Consider the following 18,305-nt stretch of genomic DNA (forward strand, 5'->3'; position numbering starts at 1 on the left):
CTACGTCTGTTCAGCGTCTCCCTTAACGAAGATGTGCGTTTATTACTGAAAAATAGCGATGTAACCCCATCGTTGCTGAGAAATATAATGTAGTGATCCAGTAACTTAACTATTTTATTGCTAAAAGTCGCGGGGCGGCATTAATAACAAATTTCTGTGCTCATGAATGCAATAGTATCCGCGCGCTGCGCGCGTGTGTGTGTGTGTGCGCGCTTCAATAGCCCCGTTTACATGCACACTTTTATGTCATTCCGACTAAAATCATTCCGATTGAACGATTCTGTGGACAGTTTACACAAGACGTTATCTAAACCGACCTGGTGTTTCTGTATCAATTCTTCTGTCAGGCGCATTTGAAGTAGAAAGTGCTTGGGACAAACGCTGTCAGATGAGATGGCGTAGACAGGCTATGTCTGTTATTATTCCAACATTATCTTCATAACTTGTTACGAAATACAAAGTTTAACACTCGTCAACATTATAACATTATTTCCGATTGAGGTGTTTATATGCAGCATTTTCATTCGAACTTTAAAACCGATTACAGTGCTCCGTGTAAACACACCTCAGCACATTAATAATATAGAACGAGGATTCATCCGACTTGGAACTACCTGTGCATTAAACGATTTTATTGCACACCTATTGCACACCACAGCCAATCAGAAGCAAATATTCAGACAGACCATGGCATAAATTACTTTAGTTATTGTTAAACTAAAATGTTATGATATGGTTTTGTTTGCACTAATAAATGCTGCTGCCTACCAGCTGCAATAACCAATAAAACTTTGTTCCATATATTTTTTTCTATATGGTCATAAATATCGTTATCGCAAATATTCTTGAAATATCGTGATATAATTTTGAGGCTATATCTCCCACCCCTATTTCAGACGAATAAAATCTGAGTTATATTAAAAAAAGTCCTGGCTAATCATCCATATAACTGCTCCACACTAGGGCTGTCATTTTTGAGAAAAATCTAATTCGAACGGATATCAAATATCAATATATTCAAATATCTACGAGCGCCCCAGAATATGAACGCAACGCGTTCAATTCCAAGTTAAGCGTTTATTTATAGTTCGATTACGGATATTTCACGTCATGTTCGAATGCATTTTCGAATATCGAATAAAAAGAGACAGCCCTACTCCACACGGCTCTGGGAGGTTAATAAAGGCCTTCTGAAGCGAATCGATGCGTATGTGTAATAAAAATATCCATATTTAAAACTTTATAAAGTAAACTTCCAGCCGATCGCCTTTCGTGGAAAAGTGTTGAAAGTGCCATCTCGCAATTCAAGATGCGTATGCGACGTCTGCAGAGCCTTCCTGGTAACGCAAGCCTTTGATTGGCAGAGGCCCTTCCAACACCTTTTCCATAAATTGAATACGGAACGCGATCGGCCGAAATTTTACTTTATAAAGTTTTAAATATGGATATTTTTCTTACACAAACGCATCGATTCGCTTCAGAAGGTCTTTATTAACCCGCCAGAGCCGTGTGGAGTTATATGATGGATAGATGCATTTTTATGGACTTCAAAAACAGAGCAACAATTACTGCTATTATAAAGCTTGGAAGAGCCAGGACTTTTTTTAATATAACTCCGATTTTATTCGTCTGAAAGAAGAATGTGATATACACCTAGGATGAGTTGAGGGGGAGTAAATCATGGGCTAATTTTCATTTTTTCATCAAATGAAAATAATGTCATTTATTACTCACCCTCATGCCTTCTTATTATAAAGCGACGAGAATAGTTTTGGTGCGCCAAAAAAAAAACTAAATAACGACTTATATAGTGTTAGCCGATTTCAAAACACTGCTTCAAGAAGCTTCGGATTTCAACAAAAATATCTTAATTTGTGTTCCGAAGATGAACGGATGTCTTACGGGTGTGGAACGGCATGAGGGTGAGTAATAAATTACGTTATTTAAATTTTTGGGTGAACTAACCCTTTAATGAGTCATGGGTGTGTTTTGGGGCGTAACGTGCAATAGACCAATCAGAGTCTCATCTCCCATTCCCTTTAAAAGCCAGTTGCGCTTGCATCATAGCGGATTCGCTATTTACATGGTGGAAAGACTAAACTCTCTCCAGAGGAATCCTTTTATTTATATGCGTGTGTAATAACAGAGTGTTAACGCGCCCTTTAAATAACACAAAAAATACTGCACTATTGACTTTAGACCAGGTTTTTGTTGGTCAATGGCGCAGTCGTTTTCAGTTGCCTCAAAATAGCAACGCACCAACAATGCGCCTGAACACACCTCGTTTTCAGACCAGCACGCCCAATGGCGAACAGATGGGCGCGAGTGCATTTGCTATTTAAGCAACATAACGCTTTGACGTGAAAATTATACATGCGTTGGACTGAAACTAGCAAAAAACACTTTCCGGATGTATGATAGGGCCCATAGACTGAACATGCGCATGACATCAACGTTTTCACAAATTCACGTTTTTGTAGTTTGCACGGAGACGATAACGGCATCATTTCAAAACCTCGCACTTTGAATCACATTTTCAAGTGTTTGCACTTTCAGGCCCCCAAAACGCTGTTGTTGTGTAAAAGCACAGCCAAAGCACATAAAAAGTTTTCCGTTTATTGTTGAAAACTGTGTCATGTAATTAAATGGCTCCTCAGTTGCCACATTTAGGTGACGCATTTGCCCATAATATTATACATCATTCACCCTGAACTCTATATGTCATCACTGATACAGAAACTAAAAGACAAAATATAAACAAACTTCATTTGGAAAAACGATCATGCACTTTTGTGCAATACAAACGCCACACATTATCACTTAAAAGCCATGAAATATGAGCAGTGTTACATAAGCCTGAGTAAACATGGATTCCTTTCATGCTATTTCAAAGTATATGACAACAAGCAAATAGTAATTTAAAATAGAGGATCAACAAAACCTTTCTAATGTGTTTTTGGAGACAAAAAAAAAGCCCTTCAAATACTTGCATATGCAAAACATAACAAAATTGATAAATGAAGGCTCACCTTCATTTTCAGACGATGGACATGCAACCTGAAGGGCCAAATCAAATGTTCTCGCAGGATTCTCGCTGAAAAGAGGAAAAACAAGCCCAATTCACTAACTTAACTCTTTGAGACTGTTAAAGGAACCGTTCACTTATAAACAAACATTCTCATTATTTTACTCTTTCCAAAACAATGTAACTTTCATTCTTCTGTTGAAAACACGAACCAAGATGTTAGTCAAAATGACAGTCTCAGTTCCCATTCACTATTATTGCATATCTTTCCATCCTAACATCTGCTTGTGTTCCACAGAAGAAAAAGTTATACATGCTTTAAATGTTCATTTTTCATCAACTATGCCTTTTAAAAGCTCGACATGTCATTAGAGACTAAGGTATTTAGTCAGTTTGCTCTTGTGAATTCACAATATAATCATAATATATTACAGTGCAAATCCATAGATGTTAATAGCACAAGATGTTTACGGCGTCTAATTCCAGCTAAATGAAATATGTGCAGCTGTCAAGTGGCTGTTGAGGAATGCGGCTAGGCTAGTTAGCATGTCTGAGGTAAACAGCTAACCGGTCAGCTGGACCTGTCATCTCCTCTCATTAGCCAAATGAGCTAACTAACGGATTTACAATAGCCCCTACCTTTATTTCAACCATATGAGAGACTTTTATTAACGGAGACTGATAACGCGTACCGCGACAAACCAGATAAATGTGTATGGTAAACAAATGTGGACTTACTTTATCCTGCTGTCCATGGCTAAAGCATCGCGTCAGCAGAAGCTCGCGCCGACGGCGGGAAAATAAAACACCGTCGCGCACTCCGAGCCACGCGCGCTGCCTCCGAACCTTCTAGTTTCGCGGCCACCTGACAGACGGTCGCGGAAACTGCTGCATTCCTCTATCTGCCGGCGCGCGTGCTCCTCGCTGACGCTTCCTGGACGCGCTGACCGTTTCGGTTCCCCTGGTTGTGATCCTGGAATGAAGCACCAGGAAGCACCTGGGTCACGCGAGTTTGCGCGAGCGCGTGCGTGTGTGTGTACCTATTTCAGTGGGATTCCAAAAATGAACAATTTGTCATTTTTTACTCGCCCTCATATTGTTTCAAACCTATATGAGTTTCTTTTTGCTTTGGAATACAAAATGAGATGACAGGCGGAATGACAGCCCTAGTCTCCATTCACTTACATTGATAGGAAAAAAAGATGCAATGGAAGTGAATGGTGACTGAGCCTGTCAGTCCTTTAATATTGTAGTTGCCTTACTTATTATACTTTTTCTGTTTTTGTGTTCCACAGAAGAAAGAAAGTCATCAAGGTTTGAAACAAAATGAGGTTGAGTAAATGTCTTCTTTTTTTTGTGAACTGTCCCTTTAATTGCATCCTTCAAAGCATTTTTTCTTTATCATGCATGCGTGCATAGGCATGTCTATCTTTACTGATGCTATCTTGCATACTATGCGTGTGTTTATGGTTTGTAAATACCTTTTTTATGTTATTATGTCCTTAAATATTTCAGAAGAGGAATATGACCACATATAAGATGTTTAAAAATAGACCTGTAAAAAACAGGACCTGATGATAAGAAACTAGTAAACACATTTTCTAGTAAAGCAAAGGAAGTATAAATTCACACCACCCACTTGTTCAAAAAATAGCTTTGGTTTCTTATGGGTCAACAACGCCTAGTCATTGAAACCTGTTGCAATACAAGGACATGCATTTGAATTTGTGTATTTCCTGCGGAAAAATACTACAAGGTTTGTGTGAATGTGGTTTATGAAGGGAACTCTTGCTACATGTCACTGGCTTGTCATTTCAAAGTGAAATAAATTGTTGTTATCTCTGCTGATGTTTGTAGCCTACTTGTTACTCCTTTTTTACTCCTTTCGTTTGTTTATCCTCTGCCCCAGTAATTTGAATAAGCGCACTTTACTATTGTAAGACCGCATGAATTCGCTCCAATGATCGGTAGCGAACCGCGGTGAAGGCCTTACGCGTTCAGTGTCTCAGCTGGAAGAATGGATTTGATTATAATATTCTTTATCTGACTCCATTTATCATAGTTGTCGCATTTAGAAGAGAATCCCAACCGAATGTTTGGTCATCTATATTTGATAGTTAATCATACATTTAATCGTTCCGTTTTAACCCTTTGTTACAATTATAACGTTCCACATTGGAGATAGTTAATAATTACAGATTAATTCAGAAAGGATCAAAATGTAACAATTTATTAACAATCAAGTAAATGTAAAATGTCAATTACATCATAGACATAAATCTCTTCTAAAAGGAAACACAAATTCTGGTTATGGTTACACTTAAAATCGTTTCAAATAAATGTAAAACATAAACCCTTAATTATGCTCTGTAGGCCTCTGCCTAGAATGTTACCTGTGAGAGAGAGAGATAGAAAGAGAGAAGAGAGAGAGAGAGAGAGAGAGAGAGAGAGAGAGAGAGAGAGAGAGAGAGAGAGAGAGAGAGAGCTAAAGAACAGCTCTCTCCAGAGAAAGCCAGAGAAACCAAAGAGAGCGAGCTACAGATCAAATTCTCTTTTATCCTCTTCCCTGATGTCACCAAATTCAAACCTGACTCTTGTAAAACTGACCAATCAGACCAACCCGTGAGACATTTGAAAATAACCAATCAGACAAAACTTCCCCCATTGTATCAAAGGTGCGAAAACCTGTTGGCCAGCCGGCCAATCATTCTTTTGTCTTTCTAACTCAACCTGGCCCTTCTGATGGCGTTAAGGGGGAAGGGGTTGAGTCAACTTCAATATCTTGATCACGACGATGGCAGTTAACAGCAAAGCAGAGGATTTTGTTCCATTTCAAATATCTTTGATTATTTTCCACCTTACACTATATTCTAAGGAATTGAATATGCAAGCCTGTAATAGTAGGTTCATATGCACGTAAACAAGCAAGAGTCAAATATAATGATCTCAGATGAACTATAAATTCTTAGAGCAATGAAGTTTTTCATAAATGTCTAGTCAGTGCAACTTATCACTTTTTTATTGGGGCAAGTGGTCGTGTTTTAAATATACATTATATATATATATATATATATATATATATATATATATATATATATATATATATATATATACATACATGTGTGTGTGTGTGTGTGTGTGTGTGTGTGTGTGTGTGTGTGTGTGTGTGTGTGTGTGTGTGTGTGTGTGTGTGTGTGTGTGTGTGTGTGTGTGTGTGTGTGTGTGTGTGTGTGTGTGTGTTATATTAGTGCTGTCAAATCGATTAATCATGATTTTATCCAAAAATAAAAGTTTGTGTTTACATAATATATGTGTGTGTACTGTGTATAATTATTATGAAGCCTATATTTGAATACACACACACACACACATACATGTATATATTTAAGAAATATTGGCATGTATATATTGTATATAATTTATATTATATATAAATAGTAATCTATTCATATATTTCATTGTAATATTTATAATTAATTGTATTTATAAAATTGTTAATTACAACATTTGTTGGCCAAAACGGTATGGTTTTTGTAGGCTGTTACCTTTTACATTTGCTTTTTCGAGTATTATTTTGTATTTCATGATTGTTTAAACGTTGAATTTATCTGGTTCTTTTTATTATTATTATTATTTCACCTCGTTAAAGCCACAATATGTAATTTTTTCGCCGCGAGAGGTCGCTTATTCAAAACAAAGGTATAGCTTGATGACGCCTTGACTTTTTCTGGTCATGTGTATGTGGGCTAACTAACAATTTGGAGGTGTCTGTGACGTCACCCGTAGGTTTTCTGAAGAGCATTTTCACTCCTGCATAACTGAAAATGGGCAAAGAGGCAGAGGACGCGAGTGGAGTTGAGGTGCCTGGTTGCTGAAACCACGGCTGCCTAGCTCAACCATAGTGACAATCCACCTGTCACTCATGTGGCCACGCCCTTAATTATGCAGAACTTTAAGGCTTAATATAATTTATACGGATGAGTTGACATATTGTCATGAAGGGCAAAATTAGCTGTATAGACCAAACACTACTTTTTGTACCAGGCTGTAAACATTTTTTTTCTGCTGTAAAGTTGTGTTTTTCATGGGGAGATACAGATTTGAGTGTGTTGAAAGTTATGTTATAATGCTACTCTGTGCATTCGCTTGGCGGCTACTATAGCCACGTTTCCACCGCAGGAACTTTCCCCAGGAACTAGGAACTTCGGGGTGGTACTCGTGTGTTTCGACTGCATGAACCAGGGTCTAAATGAAGTTCCGGGTAAATATTTCCCCCTCCAAAGGGCCCTGCTCGCGAGGTAGCTATTTTTCAAAGTTCTGGAACTTTTGGGGGTGGGACTTGGGCAATGTCCGTAATAGCTGATAATAACATATGTTGTCTTATTTTAAATCTAGCTTTACGAGCTTTCAGAATATGCTTTAGTATCAGTGCTCGTCTCTTTTCCGCCATTAATTTCCTCTTTAGTACACCAATACATAACCAGCAAAAGCAGCGCTGCCTGAATCTCCTCCATACTTGTTATTGTTGCAGACAGTGTCGCGCAAAAATGATTATTGTCCGTCGTTGACTGGGAGGAGCAGTTGCGCGCAGTCCTACATCCCCGGACTAATTTGCCTAATCTTCACGATACTTTAGACCGCAGTGGAAACGCAGACAGTAGCAGGTCTGGGGGGAAAAAAGTTCCTGTAAAAAAAGTTCCTGGTACAAATTGTTCCGGGTAATTTCAGTGGAAACAGGGCTTATGAGACACACTGCAATAAGATCAAGCGGCAACCTCCCGCAGTTTCTCTTGAAGCGTATACAGAAGTGACATATACTGCAATTCATCGACTGGCCACTAGGGACAGGCTCCAGAAGGGAGCAGAATCTCATTGAGCCCCATGTTGAAATGTCCAACTTTACAGCAGATTAAAACATGTTTATAGCCTGGTACAAATTGTGGTTTTGGTCTATACGGCTAATTTTGCCCTTAATGACAACTGTGAGGGGGATGAATTTTTTTATAACTCATTCGTTTACATTATATAAAGCATTAAAGTTCTGCATAATTAAGGGCGTGGCCACTTCGAGTGACTGTTGGATAGCCATTTATCTGCTGTCTGTTAGTCATCGCGTCACTTCAGCTCCGCCCACGTCCACGGCCGTAGCCAGCTATGAGGTCACCGAGGTCCGGACCTCGGTAATTTTTTTCATATTCAAAAATAAAATGTCACGCTCTCTAAATGACTAATAAGCCATGTGAACCACCTACCATAGGCTCATATGACTGTTTGCGATTCATGTCGCTGCGAGAAGAGTGAACGGGACTCGAGAGAGCTTTTTGTAAGTGAGGGCGCGGGTGCCGTGTTGCCAGATGCAGGTTTATACATTAATCCTTAGGATCAGTATTCATATGTTTCATGAACAGTCCATGTTAATATTGTTTATTAACTGTTGTTTCCATAACCACAAAATGCCATTTTATTTTTACTTTGGTCTCTCATACCAATTTACAACTAACATTATTGTATTAACAAAATCTCGTTTGGGACTGCTACCTTATACTGTTTATTCATCATCAGTATGTGTCATATTCTTAATTTTTTTGGTGTAGGCAATCGTACAGTTTTCTTCAATTGCTAACAAGCATTGTTCAATACTGAAACCACATTTTCAAAACTCTTCATACAATCTGCATTTCCAAGATTAATTTTGGCCAAACAGTTAATCTAACCCTCAGACCAACAAAACACTTCATGCATGTCTCAAAATAAGCTCATCCCACCAGTCACTGGCAACAAATTCTCCTTCAGAAAACATGCATGTCACTCATTACACACTGACATAAAAACACACTAACAACAGGGAGCTAGATTTTCTATATTTCAAAATAATTTCTGCAGAAATGCTTGAAATTTGCCATCATTCTTATTTGAATGTGCTTTTATCAGTTTTGAAAGCAGTGAATGTGAGACAGTTTTGAAAATGTGGTTTCAGTATTGAACAATGCTTGTTAGCAATTGAAAAAAACTCTAAAGGTAGCCTATAGTCCCACCCGAAAATGCACAATTATTATAGCACAATTCTTCCTATAGGACCTCACTCATTTTCAAACTCTGGTTACGGCCTTGCCCACGTCCCGCCTTTTTGCCCATTTTCTGTTATCCGGGAGTGACGCACAATGACTCACTGCGAAGATGGCAACAGCCATCTCGTCCCTACTTTGCGCTTCAAAACTGCCCTTCAGAATCCTATGGGTGACGTCACGGACACTACGTCCATATTTTTTACAGTCTATAAAATAAGATAGATTGATAGAGGCATGGTAAAACATGGTACTTGCAGTAAATCAAGAAAACAAGATTTAAACAATAAGACTAAAGCTGCGTTTCCACAGGAACTAGGGACTTTGGTGTGTTACTCTGTGTGTTTCGACCACAGGAACCAGGGTCTAAATGAAGTTCCAGGTAAAGATTTCCCCCTCAAAACAGCCCTACTCATGAGGTAGCACTTTTTCAAAGTTCAGGAACTTTCAGGGGTGGGACTTGGGCGCTGAACATGCTGATTGGTTAAGCTTGCGCAGCATTTTATTGCAACCTAAACGTCTGTTGCCGTGCGTGCTATTCAAATCAACAATGGAGTTTAAAAAATACGACCGATGAACCGACGATGAGGTTCAGGCTTTATTAAGTTTATTTGCGAAGGACGAAATCCAGTGGGCTCTAGAAAGTCGCGCGCAGTCCTACGGCACCGGAAAAATCTTCACTGTACTTTAGACCACTATGGAAACGCAGACAGCAGCAGGTCTGAGGGAGAAAAAGTTCCTGGGACAAATTTTGGTTGAAACAGGGCTAAACTGTGTTGAACTATATAACAATGATTCGTTTTCTGTCGATAAATGTATCAAAACAGTTGCTCACCTTCTAATAAAACACATAATATATTAAAGCGTATATGGTGTTTCCATGGTTTCCACAAAATAAAATCGAGAGTAAAGCATATATGATGTCATTGATAGGCGAAGCACGTGTCCTGGTAAAAATCTCTGGATATAAACATTCTTGGAAGCATTTGGGATAATGTAAGTACACAAGTCAACAAAACATTTAACATTGTTCTAGTGGTTTTTGGATATTTTCATCCAAAAATCTTACATATTGTGCCTTTAAAAGAATGACAACACACAATTTCCCCTGCTGCAATTCTACAGTCCAACAGAGGGGGCGCTTAAATGCATCTTGTGTACGCCACACTGTCAGAACATGAAAAGCACAATGAGGAAGAACACAGCGGTTATTTTTAACATTTATTGGCAGCAAAGCAGAGTGTGAACAGTTCTAAACAACAACAACATTTTGTCCTGTGGGCAGTGGTTGTGAGAACTGTCTACACACGTCTAGGTACTGCCACAAGTTTGCATTTGTCTGCAAGCAACGTCGTGACGTGACAGGACTTTTTAGTTTCCCTTTTTAGCATGAGTTATGCTGCTCCTCGGTTCAGGTAGATTTTTAAGATTAACAAGCAGTCGAACGAATATAATAATGTCTAATGAGGTGTACAATAAGAGAACGCCGCGTTCATATTGCAGTGCACGCGAGAGCGAATCAAATTCGAATTCTCACGGTAAAAACACAACCGCGTCACGTGAATCCAGCACGCTTTCAGATAACGACAGATTAATTTATAAACTCCATATGGACGCATGCAAGGTAAGAGAAAAATCAAATGCTTATTTAACTGCATGTATAGCAGCTGGTGTCACATTTATAGAGACTCGTGTAGATACACGAGCCTGAGTCAGTGACCTATGTGAGGGAACCTAACCAACACAGATGGTGTAATATTAGCAACTAAGCATTCATACTATTGAAAGTCCTACATTTTCCAACTCTAAGGATATTTTTACATTCTTAGGTAGCTATAAAAAACATACTAGACCTCTAACTTGCAGAATAGGCTACTTAAGTGTGTGGAAGACTAGGTCATTTTTGAAAGTTCCTTTTGGCTGTCAGGAACTATGTAGTTTGATGGCCGAGAGAAAGTTATGGAAGACCCATAGAGTTGGAGGATGCACAGACAGTGTCAGCTTCACTATGGAGCTAAAGGATGGCATCTGAAATGGCATGCCACAAAAAGTGCCTCGGGCCCTTTTGGCGTCGAAGGCTGTCATAGATGAAGCCAACGCTCTCTGAGGAAGAGTCAGAAATGATGCTTAAGAAACATGATTGTATTGTTTTTCCGCTGTGTTTTCATTAATGACTTGTTAAATTTCTAGGGATGTTTTCCAGTAGATGTAAACTTTATTATTATAATTATTTACAAGTTTAATATTTTACCCTGAAATATGTATTTTTTTTTTTTACGGAACACTGATCCTTATAAACAGTCTAATCAAATTTGAGCATTAACAAACAGATGATCAACTGCAAATTGCATCTGTTCGCAGAATCAGGAAAGAACATACACTGACCCTATAACCGGCTACAATGTGTTCACTGAGTTTGCCCATAGGAAAAGAGGAAGATGCTGTGGGAGTGCCTGCAGACATGTAAGCTTCATATTTTTCTCATGTATCTTTACAAGAGGACTGAAAGAAAATGTCAGTCAGTATTGTATTAATTTTACAGTAAGTATTTTTTATTTAAAGTGAAATTTAGTTGATTTTTATAGATTACATGATGCCGAGACAGGAGAAATCCATTCTGTCAGTAACCCACAATACATAATAAAAAGCAAACTGTCCACATGATATTCATTCTTTTTTAACTTTACAGAGCCCATATGTTAACTCTAAACGTCTTGTTTTTTTCCCAACAGTGTCCATACGGGCAAATTAATGTGGAGGATCCTGCTAAGAAGAAAACCTTCAACTCTTTGTTTTATGTATAGCAGTAAATCTTAAGATGGGCTGAACAACTCATTTTGTGTGCTCCTGTATTGAATTTGGACTTCTTTTAATGCGCATTCATCTTACACTCTGTTTAAAATGATGAAATGCGCTACACCAGATGTGCAACCCACACTCCAGGAAATGGTTTGAATCACATCTATCCACTGTGATTTGACTTTCAGGAGTTGGTGTGCTCCTCTGTCAGATGAATTCCACAAGCGGGAATTTTTGCGCCGATGAATATTCATATGGTTACAGGCGATCATAATTTTGACAGCTGTCAATTCTGACGACGTACTTCCTCCCTGGTAAATGTTCGACCAAGAAAACACAATGGAGAATAAAGTCCTCTCATAAATGTGTGTTGACGTTAGATACAATCAAAGGCTTTGTTTCTCATTTAAAAAAAATTCACAGACATATACTTGATTTTTAGTTATCATATGTAATTTAAACAAATTAAAGTTCCTTTTTTTTAATGTTTCCTTTTTGCTTTTTTTTTATGTTGCTTCAACAGATCTTTTCTGGTAGCATGTACAATACACTATATACACAGGGTTGCTGTCAATGCCCCATGGGTGCCCACTAAAGGTCCTTCATGGCATAGCTTACATGTTGAGCCTGAGCCTTTAAAATAAAATGAACAGGCCTTTTTCATTTCATCAAAGGTCTTTGTGGGTGTATTTCATCATCAAGAAATGTTTAATAAGATATAATAATTAAGTTAGATTAAAAAAGTGTGGTACCTCCTGGTCATTTTACGCATCTTCATATTTCTGATTCATATCTCCCTGTGGCTAACGGAGATTGATACTCTGGTCCTTTTCATCCACTAAAACTGTGATTTCAGCACAAATACTGTGAATACACAGATCACACAATGATTAGTAGAAATCCCTTCATTTATAATCATGTGCAGTCGCTGTTTTTACTCGATGCGTTGTCTGTAGATATGCAAAGCCGAGTAGGATTTTGCCCCAGGCACTGGCCATCCAACCTGTCACACAGCATCGCAGGGCAGGAACAAGGAAACGGTCTCTGAATGCGGGAATGTGTATGTGGCAGAGCTCTGTCCCAGCTTTGCCGACTGGCGCCGAGCACGATATCAGGCGGCGGGAGGGTCCCAAGGCGGGTGCACATTTATCAGGAGCAAGGCCCTGTGAACGTCGACAAGGAGATTCATGATCTCAACAGTTCCAGGGAGGACAGGCAGGCGAGGGGCTTGTGGCATCGTCAGTCCGGATGAGAGGCAAATTTATTTGGGTAAAACCTAAGATGAGGCAGCGGAGCGTACGGCAACAACATTTCCAGTGGAATGGCAAAGGTGTCACACTCATCAAGTACCTGGGCCTGCCTGCCACGGGTCTGCTTGTTTTGCCTAGGGACTTGTCTGTCACATTAAAGTAGATGCATTGCCATTCAAGACCCTTCCCAGTCCTAGTGCCTGACCATGAAATAGGCCAACTTTCAAGTCTGCCTTATTCTTCTGCATCATATGACTTCAGAGATCGCATAGTGTTGTCGTTCTCTTTTTCCCTTTCTGTCCCTCCTTTCTCTGTTTCTCAGTATTTGGTGACTGAGACGCAAACGCTACACAATGCTCAGTCCCTCAGAGCACAGACAGATTTCAAGAAAACTTGCTTTAGCAAACAACTCACAAGCCATGAGCTCGCTAGTCTTGTCATGCGCTGGGATCAGGTGTGGGAATCATAACAACTGAACAAGAAAACATGAGAGTGAGGAAAGGGAAAATGAGTCTAAAACCTTGAGGGACTTCCTTGGAAATAGAGGAAACTGGTTATGCTTGAGTAGCATCTCCATCCTGGAGATTCCTTTGGTATCGAAACTGAGCATCTGGTGAGATCTGTTTATTTCCTCTGTCAGTTAATTGTGCATTCAAGTCGGCCAAAGGTTAGAGACTTTACGTAAAATCCGTGGTGTTTTGCATGAATCTTTCAGCCTTTTTTAGCCATTCTATTTTTCATATTGTCATTCTCCGCTAATCAAATTTACCTTTGTTTCATCTGCAGGTTGTTAAGGTCAGACGTACCTGGGTTCTGGCTTCAATCACACTAAGCTCTCTCATTGATAATTGAAACCCACCCAAGCTGCCATGAGGGCTACAGTTCCTGCATCTGCAGAGCTTTGGAGTCCGTCACCTGACCTTCAGCCGCAGCATATGCTACAGCAGAGTCCATGCACTGCCACTTTTCTAGAGGCAAAGGGACAGTCTGTCTGGTCCAGCATCCAAATGTATCACTGGTCCAGGTCCGTCCTTTCCAGCTCATGGGGACTGGGGGCAAACCCTTGCACCCTCAGCCACACCACGGACCACTGCCGCTCCCCGGCATTCAAGTGCCCAGGCCAGGCAGAGGATGACACACGTTGGCTGAGAGGAACGGATGTCAGCCGAGTGATGGCTGGAAAATCAGTTTCAGCATCTGGGCTGTCCCTCTCAGTGCGTGTGGGTGTGTGGTCCATGGCGCCGTTGTTGGCAGTGTTTGTATGTGTGTGTGTGTTGAATCAAGCTGTAGCCGAGCAGCCCGTCTGGTCATGCAACAGAGACAATGTCATTCAGCCTTGGGGCTGAAGCCTTACCAAAGTGGTCAGATGGACAACCGGCTTCCCTGTGGTTGCACCAGTGCTCCTGAAAAAGCTCACCACATCTGACTGACAGTCACAGGGCCAGATTCCTTTGGACAGGGCTGTAAATAGCTGCACAAAACAGTAGGGCATCTCCCCAAGACCTCTCCCAGTGTTCCAGCCAGACCGTCTGGCCATATCATGCCATATGTGGCACTGTTCAGGCAGGATCAGGTGGTCAACTCATTCAGTGAGAAACCTTACCTTTGCCTAGTGTGAAAGGGTAAGGAATGAGCTCTAGAACCGCCAGCTTGATCTCTGCAATGTGGTGTAGACACCCTCCATTCCATAGCTTGCAAATTCAGTTGTCCTGATTGCCCGATGCAATTAAAACCCCAAAAGCGAAGCGTGATGGTGCTAAATGACTTGCTCCAGCGGGTAAGGACAGCTCTTTGTGGAACTCCTCTTTGCCAATAAAACGGGTAGCAGAAGTTTACTCCACAACAAAGTCAAATGTGTTTTTATGATATGAGTATAATAACATATCTTGCTACAACTTAATGCCATTTGTTGTTGTAGACCAGTGGCTTTGTCTTACACGCCCATTTCAGATCTAGGAGTCTCTTCTAATGAGCGGATGACCTGAATCAGTTGTTTGATTAGGGAGACATTCAAAATGTGGTTGAGAACCACTTTTATAGACTATTACATGATTTAGATCGGTGTTTCTCAATTCCTGTCCTGGGGACCCACCTACCTGAGTATTTTAGATGTCTCCCTATTAAAACACCTAATTCAAATACAGATTCTTAGGGCCAGATTTACTAACAGCTTGCGCCAACGCAACCCCTCTTTTGGCATTAAAAAATTACTGTCAGGATTTACTAAAGACACACAGTGAAAAAATAGCATTGAAAAGGCGTGGACAGGGTTATTTTTGCAGCTGATCTTATTGCATATGCATTTGTGGGAGTTTCCCTTTCAAACTCAAAATTTATGGGAGGAGAGTATTTAAATGAATCATGCAAGGTGATTTACTAAGGTTTACTCTCGTCAATTTACTGGTATTTGCGCCATTATTTACCGCCCAAAAAAGTGTGTCTTAAACCAGATGCTAACTGTTAGATTGCGTTGGTCATTATGGAAATGATCCAGATGTGTCTGTTCTTTAATTTGCACGTCATCAGTAGATCATGCACAGAACTGTCCCATCAGCGCTTTTTTGGAATTGCGCTCTTACGCTAATTTGCCCTGTTTAGTCAATCTGGCCCTCAATGTGTTGAATATGGAGATATCTAAAACATGTACACATTTGGATGTCTCTCACATTTCAGGTCATGGTGTCTTTACTAATGAGCTGGGGAGTTGTGGGGAGACATCCAAAATATTCAGCATTGGGGAACCAGAGTTCCCTGTCATGAATCAATATATTGTTCAAATGAATTTTGGCAATAGCTCTAACCATTGGGACACTGATGAATCAATTGCCTGCAAACAATTATATGGGCATGCTTTAAAATGAGTTTATTTATTAACAATATCCTTCCGACATTATTTGTTTAGTTTATTGTGCATCTACGGTAACATAAAATATGAGCTCGCCTTCCATTTTTGTCTGATTGAGAGACATGTCGACATAACTGGTAAGGGAACATAATGGGTTTTTTTTAGTGCTTTGTGGGGTTTTCTAGGGAGCAACCATTTCAGTACACTAGGGAGATTTTTACAATGGGACATGTCTAGATATGCCTGACTCCCTGGCTAGTGCAGTGACTTCTGAACTAGGTAGCTAATTGAAACACCCTTAGATGGTGATGTGATATAATAATAGATAAAACCTGAAGCAAGTGCTTGCAAGACAGCAAAAGGATAGTCTTTGGTGTGAAAAGGGGTTAGTTTAGTACTTAGGGTTTGGGATTTAGAACAAACCCGCAGAATGTTTGATGGATATCGTTGTAGTACTTCCTGCAAGCACTGAAATGGAGAAAAACGTCATTGGGCTAAGTCAATTCAGGATAATGGTGCTGGAAGAATACAGCTTTAAAAACAAGAAAAAGAAAAAAGGTGGAGAAGCGAAAAAACTGTTGGTTAGGCAGCAGTTGGACTGTTGGGACGGGCTATGTGCTATGGAGCCATCCTCCATCTGTCAACACGGGGAGTTGTGATTCTTGCATCAGCAGAGCAGGGCTCAGCATCAAGAGAAATGGGGTGAGGAGGGAGGGAAAGTGAGAGAGAGCGAGAGAGAGATAGATTTTAACAGCAGCTAAATTCTCATCAGGCACGCTAGACTGAACGTCCCCTCTTCGTAGCAAAGCACGAAACACCGGTGAGGAGCATCTGCTCTGTGGCTTTGTTGCTTCTTAAAAAAGTGCAATGCAGCGACTCTGGAGAAATCGGTGTCCATCTTCAGTGTTTAAATATTTGTTTCGTAGTTCAGCCATCGCATTTGGTTCATAAATGGACATGGTTTTTGTTCCACCATAGTTTTTTATAGATATTATCAATGAGACATATGATTATTCAAGATGATAATGCCTGGATATTTTTACCTTTCATTGATGTTGTAACTTGATGGATTTGTACGACTTGGGAACGGCCTGGGAAATTGGTAACGTTACAGCAGTTTTTCATTTTAAGCCCATTTGCTGATACCTAAGTCTCCTCCCCTTTGACTTGCATGGCATGAAAGGTTGCCTGCAAGCCAGACTCTCAAGATAAGATGGCTTTCTCCTTACTCCAACAGCTTATTTAAAAGTATCAACACACTTTCCATTCTTCAGTCAGCCATCATTTGACTTTCAGTATTTTGGATTGCATTCCATTTTGGAAAGCTGTTTTTTGCCAATTCACACTTTTTAAAGTTTATATGTTTCCCCAAAACAGAGCAAACAACTCCATCTAAAAGGTTTAGTGTACTAACTCCACAAAATAAAGATCAAGCACAGAAGGCCTGGAGCACATATAGGTTTAGGTGAATATACCTTCGGTGCTTTTGCCTTTTTTTAACAGCAGCTTCCCAGAGTCGACAGCCCAACGATTATCTTAAGGTAAATCAATGTTTTTTCAGCTATTAAATGAAATGAATCTGAACTGTTGTCACTAAGCTGTGCATTATATTACATTTGTTTTGTTGCCTTTGGCTGAACTAGGATTCCCTCCCATTTCTAAATTGCGCAATGTTACAACTGAACCTTTTACAAATGTTACGGTTGCATAGAGACTGGGAGTACCAGTGTCTATAACTCTCTTTTAGTCTTATACTTAATAATACTGATATTATTCCTAAATTGTGTAAATAAATGTTAAGTACAAAAAATGCTACCGACCCCAACACCACATCAGTTTTCACATTTTGTGCATGAATTTATTGTGATAATCAAAGTGGCTTGTTCAAAATAATTAAGCCACCCCTCAATTTAATGCTAAACATTTGAATTAAAAACAGCAAATAAATTAAATAAACTTTGTCTTTTTTAGAAGAAAAGCTTTGCATTGGTCTTGCATGAGTTGCATATCAAACTAATCAAGAACCTGCTGATTCAGATGATATCAGCTCTGTCAAATCTATCTATCTATCTATCTATCTATCTATCTATCTATCTATCTATCTATCTATCTATCTATCTATCTATCTATCTATCTATCTATCTATCTATCTATCTATCTATCTATCTATCTATCTATCTATCTATCTATCTATCTATCTATCTATCTATCTATCTGTCTGTCTAGTGAAGAATAGCCTCATCATGCATGATCTCAAGGTGAGAAAACTGCTTTACGAAGAACATTAAGAAAATACACAGAGAAAAACATATTTATCCTTT

At 39.6% G+C, this 18,305-nt stretch overlaps 1 protein-coding gene across 1 annotated transcript in view; it reads right to left on the bottom strand.

Annotated features, from left to right (window-relative positions):
* The window catches only part of dennd1b (DENN/MADD domain containing 1B), a 127,813-nt gene extending 123,803 nt beyond the window's left edge, over positions 1 to 4,010 (bottom strand). Inside the window, exons 1-2 of the mRNA XM_079808531.1 lie at positions 3,764 to 4,010; positions 3,030 to 3,094 (exon numbers count right to left, since the gene is read on the bottom strand). Coding sequence (XP_079664657.1) covers positions 3,030 to 3,094; positions 3,764 to 3,780 — 82 coding nt within the window. The 5' untranslated portion in view covers positions 3,781 to 4,010. The remainder of the gene's footprint in view (positions 1 to 3,029; positions 3,095 to 3,763) is intronic.
* Positions 4,011 to 18,305: the final 14,295 nt, after the last annotated feature.

The sequence above is a fragment of the Gobio gobio genome, assembly GCF_949357685.1.
Source record: "Gobio gobio genome assembly, chromosome: 24".
In the NCBI taxonomy this organism is placed as follows: Eukaryota; Metazoa; Chordata; class Actinopteri; order Cypriniformes; family Gobionidae; genus Gobio; species Gobio gobio.